Raw genomic sequence first — 6,717 nt, 5'->3', positions numbered from 1 at the left:
GAATGATCACATTGTTTTCTATACAACTCTTAGGTTAGAAGGAGTGTGATGGAAAACAACTTTGCATTTGCTCCCTAGAGCCGACATGACGATAGCACATCACCCCTTAAGCTCGACAAGCGAAGAAAATATAACTTCCTCGATAGTGGGCTATCGAGTCTCTCTCATTTGTAAGGGTTGTATGCTGACATGGGTAGGAAATAAGCTAAGGTGGTGTTCGACAATGTCGGCACCACTTGACATAAACTTATAAAGCTATATGCACAGAAGATTAAATAAAAAGTATGTACTCATTCAATTTATTAAAAACCAATTGTATTTTTATAGGAATAAAGTTTGATAAAAATAAAATAAAACTGAGTAATGACAACATCATAAATGATGGGCATGTTTGACACCGATTTTTCGGGAACACTTCTTTAGAAATAATAAGAAAAATTTTTGTTTGCCAACATGAACTTTTAGCTTTTAGTTAAAAAAAACGCTTTGAATCCAAAAGTTACTTCAAATAGTTTTTCAAAGCTTTTATATTTTAATTTTTAACTAGTTTTATAAATTTAAAAGCTAACTATTTTTGTCAAACATTTTTTTATAAATAAAAGTTACAACTTTCACTTTTAACTACCATCTAGTTTTGTCAAACATCTTTTATGTCTTATTTACGAGATATGTCATTGTTGTTTTAATTTTATACAAAATATCCTTTTGTTCGATATTTCTTTATATAAAACGTTATAATTAATATAGATAATAGTTTAGACTATGTTTGGCGCGTTACAACTAACTTATAAAATAACTTATTTTTTGATTTTTTTAAGTTGTGTTTGACAACTAAAAAGTATCTTTTAAACAATCTTTATTAAAAGCTAATTGGAGTAACTTTTCAACTAGCTTATATAGCTTTGAAATGTAATATAAAGAAATATTAAGTTAAAAAAATTATGGTTTACAATTAAAATGATAGTTACCAATTGTGTATATGAAACATATTTTCCAACCCTTATGAACCTTAACCCTAGTTAAACCTTAAACGGGTCAAGCTATACCAAATTATTTAATCATGCATTTTCAAGGTCAAGCAACTTGGCTAATCAAAAATGCCCAAATAGGTTTCTACTTTCTAGTTTCTACCGTACAAATTGGAATAAACCAAAACCAAAACTAATTCCAATATAACGTTCAACTTAATTAACAGCTAAGAATATTGTCATGAAAATGAAATAGTGGATTCAAACTCATCATGTATAGGTACTTTTATTTTCAGTCTCGATCGCAAGTAATAATGAATTCAGGATTCAATACGTAAACACATATCATACATCGTTATACCAATTAGATGATACGTAGTTACGTACAAGGCTAGCTTTATTAATATTCATCGAAAATACCGAATAACAGAGTAAAAGTCTACTTTTAGATCTCTTTCCCTGGGACTCCGGCGACTAAATTCTAGGAAAAATCACCGAAAACAGTCTTCCATGAGCCTCAAAAACTCTCTGAAACTAATCTTCGAATCTTTATCGACATCATACCCATCAATCATTCGTCTACAATCACTTTCCGATATTCTTAAATACCCCATCTCAGAAAGCGCATATTGCAACTCTTTTACATCTATGTACCCGTCTTTATTTCTATCGAACACACCAAAAGCTTCCTTCACTTCGTCCAAGCTTGGCTCCTCTTCAGCGAACAAATCTAATATCTCCTCAGAGACGATAATTCGTCTCTTTTCATCATCATGATCCCAAAACATTCCTAATCTTTCCATAATTATATTCATATCTACTCCTAATGATTTCTTGTTACCATGACAACAAAGCTTTCTGGTGTCTTGTGGTTGATTGGCGACAGTTAGAGTAGTGGCCGTTTGGGTGGCGGAAATAAACCGCCACATGGGTCTTGCCCAAAGAGCATAACAATCGTGTAATAGTATTACCCACTCTACGAACATGTAAGAGATCAAGAAATATCTAAGCGACGTTAGACAAACAAACTTGAGCTCCATGAAGATTACTATGCCTGCTGCTGCTGCTGCGGCTGAGGTCAACTCGATGTTCTCTTTCATAAGACGAAAATTCAAGAAAGCTATTTGTAATTTTGTGTTGCCAAATGCGTAACTCATGCTATTTGTAGGGAGTTATTGTAGAATAATATCCCACGAAATTGATGTAAATTGACTATATACATTTTGTATTATTTTTTTCCAACTTATTGGACGGAATGAAGTAACCGAGAGAGCTTCTTGGTAACTTCCATGGAGAATTTAAGAAATATTTATAGTGTCTTTCTCAATAAGCATCATGTTCCATAAAACGGTGCCTAAAATTTGTTAAAAAAAACATTAATTGACCAAGAAAAAGTGGGTCTTCCTTGTACAGGGAAACAATGTGGAGAGTAAAGAATCATTGTGTTATTCGATTGGTAATTTCATGCAATCTTGATCTACGGCAAGTTCTTGCAAAACTTTAGAAACATAAAAAGGTTGTTTCTTGGATGATTCTTATTCTTTAATAAAAAGGCTGAGGTTAGACCATGCACGTCACTAGATGATGTAATCGAACTTATGTTTTGAATTTTCATCAGAGGCTGGGGTCAAGAATGATCAATGGAAAGGGAATTTTAAAGTACTATATGACATTTCTTGGTATGTTCTTTGTATTTGGTATATGCAAAAATTGGAAAGAAAATAATGGCTTAACTATTTAAAATCCAAGTCTTCGAACCTAGTGGTTGTTGATTAAGACTTGTGCTAACATAGTGTAGGATTTTCTTACATATTGTAAAAGGGGGGAACGTTATGAACATGGGTTAAAAAAGAAACCACAAGACTTTATTATCATTTGGTCAGGTGACAACTTAGACAAAACATAGTAACTATTACGGATATACACTAGTTTTAAATATTATATTCAATATCTCCTGTATATAGGTTCTTTACTTCTCTGTAAATGGTAGTGTTTTAAAAACCGATTTGAATTGGTCGGTCGAATCGGTTGGACTGAAAACCGGGAAAGGGAACGGTTTAACAATCACCGATTTTATATTTATTTGTGAATAGGAACAAATCAACCGGTTTTTACAAAAATCCAATTTGAACTGGTTAAATTAAATCGGTTGAACCTGTTAAATTAAATAAAAACATATGGAATGAAAACATTTTACATAATAAAGTTTGATGATTTTTTCACATCTATTAAGATTTTTCTAAATAAAAGCACGTGATAAATGTTATGAAGATTTGTGACGTGTTTGTATTCTAGGACTTTATTTTCTTTTTAATATACGTGAATTAATGTAAAACTTAATGTATTTAGATTGATCTACAACTTGTTTTCATGTGTATTTTTAATGTTTAAACTTGGGGACATCAAAATTTTGATTTATGTATGTACGTATTTGTAGGAAAATACGAAAAAAAAGATGAAAATTATAGAAATCAGTTTACTCGGCGGTGGAACCGGTTAAACCGAAAACCGGTCATCACACCGGTACACCGGTTCAACTAAAAATTCGGTTTTTAAAACATTGATAAATGGCTATAAAGCCAACTGATACCAACAACAATAATATACAATAATCAAACAATAATAATATACAATAATCATACCCTTCAATATCATTATATGGTATCAGAGCTTTCTCATAGCTCTGCCGATATCGTGATCCTCATCCTTCCTGTGTCTCAATCGCTACAAAATCCATGAAAGGTGAGACTATTATTCTTATCACTGCCACAACCCGTTTTCCAATTAAACTAATCACCTCAAATTTTTTGGTCTAACGTAAACAAATCCAATCCATCCTAATTAGATTCTACGTTGACAAGTTCATCAATCGATCACACCCTACATGTAACTGTTGGATTAGTGTCTAAGTCCATAACTATTTTGGTATGTACTTGACCCGATGGTGCATGGTCCTTTTGGGTTGCCTTTACTAAAGCAACTTGATAGGATGAATTATGGAGAGAAAGGATTAATTATGATTTATTAATATATTATGAGAATAATATATTAAAGGAGAAATCATATTGTTTAATTAATATTAGTCAAGAATTAATAAGAATTAAGTTTGTGACTAAAAGACATTATTAAACTTAAGGGACTAGAACTGTCAATTGTATGATAGTTGAATATTGAGCTAATGGACTCCATATTAAAGGGGTGGACAAATTCTACGGGGAAACCCATTAGAAATCGTCCTAGGCCTTTAAGGAAGGAGTCCATGGGTTGCTTAGGGCTTAAGCATCCAAATTAGGGTTTCCTTGTTAGATAACCCTAATAGCCTCTCTATTTAAAGGACCCTTATGGCTAAAAAACGTGGTGAACTTGTAGTCTAGGGTTTCCACACATTTTGGGCAGCCTCCTTCTCTTCTCCTCTTCATCCTCTTGCTCTTGGTGTTTGTGAACCATTAGAGGAGTGACATTTGTGACTCTAAACTTTCTAAAGTCAATACAAGAAGGATTTGAGATTGTTATTGCTACATAACAATCAAGGTATGATCTAAACCCTAATTTATATGTTATATTGATTATCATATACTAGATCTAGGGTTTATAGTCTTGGATAACTGGCATGTACAATAAAGAAACCTAGATCCAAGCATTAGGGTTTGTATGAGCACATAGGATGTTCTTATAGCTAAAACCCATCAGTAACATCCCAAAAATTTCAGTAAAATTAAAACTTTTCAAAACAACCCATTTATTAACAAAAGTGTTTATAAAAACATTGTCTCCAAAACATGATTTAAAATCAGAGTCCCCCAAGATCAAATCTATTGTAAAACCAAGGATGTGTACGGTCACACCTTCTCGTTGCCACGAATCATCTGAAGAACCTGAAACCATAAACAAAACTGTAAGCATAAAACTTAGTGAGTTCCCCCAAAATACCAACACACAAATAAATAGCACATAAACAGCAACAACATGTAATGGGTCCACAGCTCTTGATCCCACAACATAAGTCTGGCTTACCCTCGGGGACCCACAACTTATGTATGACTTGCTCCTAACCCAACCAGTCATCGGACCAGAATACTAATGTTCAGCCCTCAATACGAGTCTGGTATACCAACTGGTCCCCAGTTCGTATCTAGAATGCTACCGAGCCCTCAGTATGAGTCTGACATGCCCTATCCGGCCCTCATCTCATATCTAGATTGCTCCAATACCCTCAAGCCCTCAATATGAGTCTGACATACCAACCGGGTCCTCAGCTCGTATCTGGAATGCACCAGAGCCCTCATGTGACAACCCGATACCTTTCCAGTCAACCAAAGTCAAATCCATTAAATAAAATTTCGAATTTTAATTGTTCTGTTAAGTTCGTAAGGGTTAGAAAATCATCTAAATTATATAAATAAGGTTTATATAAATTTCGGAACCAAAAAAAACACTCGAAAAACCAAGATTTTTCCTCGAAAATCAGCCAAACTCGTTCAGCACATCGTTTTCGGCCGAAAACTGATCTTAACCGAAAACCCATCTCCGGCCGAAAACCCAACCGCTATAAAGGTTTTTCCTTGGAAACTTGATCATTTCTCACTCATTTCACCCAAAAAATCTCTCACTTTGCTCCCTAGGATCATCTAAGAACACCCACATCTTCAAGAGGAAACCTTCAAATCTTCATATTTTTCCTCAATAACACCAAGAACATCCTTCATATCTTCAAGTGGCCGAAAACACCACCAGAACCAAAAAACCGATTTCGGCCGAAAACCAGTTTCCGACCGAGAACTCATCCAGACCGAAAACCTGGTTCTCGGATTTAGCTTGATCGAAAACCCTCCCATTCACTTCAAACCATTTTCGGTAACTATTCCTAACACAAAACAAGTGTTTTTCGAACACTTTAATTAATGGTTTCACTAATTTAAATACAATTATGTGTTTAAATACTATTTGGACACCGTTAGTTCCGCGTACGCCAACTCGAGGGTCATATTTTCAGTCCGCTATCCAGCTACAAGGACACACTATCTGTGAGTTCATACCCCTATGTTTTCACTATTTTTCCCAATGTTTTAGGGGGGTGGGGGAATACAAGTAAAACACTAAATAAATTTTCGGTTAACTTTCAAAAGACTTCAATCAGTTTTAAATCATATCAAGTCGTTTCAATCGATTCAAACTATTTTAAATGGTACTACAAACTAATGCAAATGTTTTATACTTTTATTTCCCAAAGTACATCTTTATATATATATATATATATATATATATATATATATATATATATATATGCCTTCTGCATATGCATATAATCTTATTTAAATAAAGTTTTAACTCTTTTGTAACATGTCGAGCAAGAGGGTACCTATCTCATCATTTTATCGTGTCATTCAAACTGTGAATTTCTAAGACTTTCATTACATACTGGACATACATTTAAGCTGTAGTAGGTATAGTTTGTGAACCAATACACTATTTTGCTAAGTGCAGGAAACATACAATAACATACGTACAAACTACTAAAACTATAGTTGGGGAAAACGCAACATGATTTTACAAAGTTCAAGAACACTATGCAGAAACAATTATATAAAATATTATAGGTATAGTTTATGGAACAATACTCTATTTCACTACTAAAAGGATACACTACTAAAATAATTATTTAAGTATAATTATTTTACACTTCAAAGTAATACATATATTTTCAATTACAAGAGAACACTATAACACTACATGTAAACTAGTTAATATA

At 33.3% G+C, this 6,717-nt stretch overlaps 1 protein-coding gene across 1 annotated transcript; it reads right to left on the bottom strand.

The window, feature by feature from the left end:
- Nucleotides 1-1,224: 1,224 nt before the first annotated feature.
- On the bottom strand, nucleotides 1,225-2,140 carry LOC111916692 (probable calcium-binding protein CML27). Its single transcript, XM_023912365.2, has one exon. The coding sequence runs from the start codon at nucleotides 2,123-2,125 to the stop codon at nucleotides 1,460-1,462; it is 666 nt and encodes a 221-aa protein (XP_023768133.1). The 5' UTR covers nucleotides 2,126-2,140; the 3' UTR covers nucleotides 1,225-1,459.
- Between the last annotated feature and the right edge of the window lie 4,577 nt (nucleotides 2,141-6,717).

Source organism: Lactuca sativa, chromosome 1 (genome assembly GCF_002870075.4).
Source record: "Lactuca sativa cultivar Salinas chromosome 1, Lsat_Salinas_v11, whole genome shotgun sequence".
Taxonomy (NCBI): Eukaryota; Viridiplantae; Streptophyta; class Magnoliopsida; order Asterales; family Asteraceae; genus Lactuca; species Lactuca sativa.
Note: the sequence above shows the minus strand (reverse complement) of the source record. Positions and strands in the feature narration are given on the sequence as shown.

What these genes read in the sequence shown, in the direction of transcription:
- LOC111916692 (XM_023912365.2), bottom strand. Translation starts at nt 2,125, where the DNA reads ATGAGTTACGCATTTGGCAACACAAAATTACAAATAGCTTTCTTGAAT.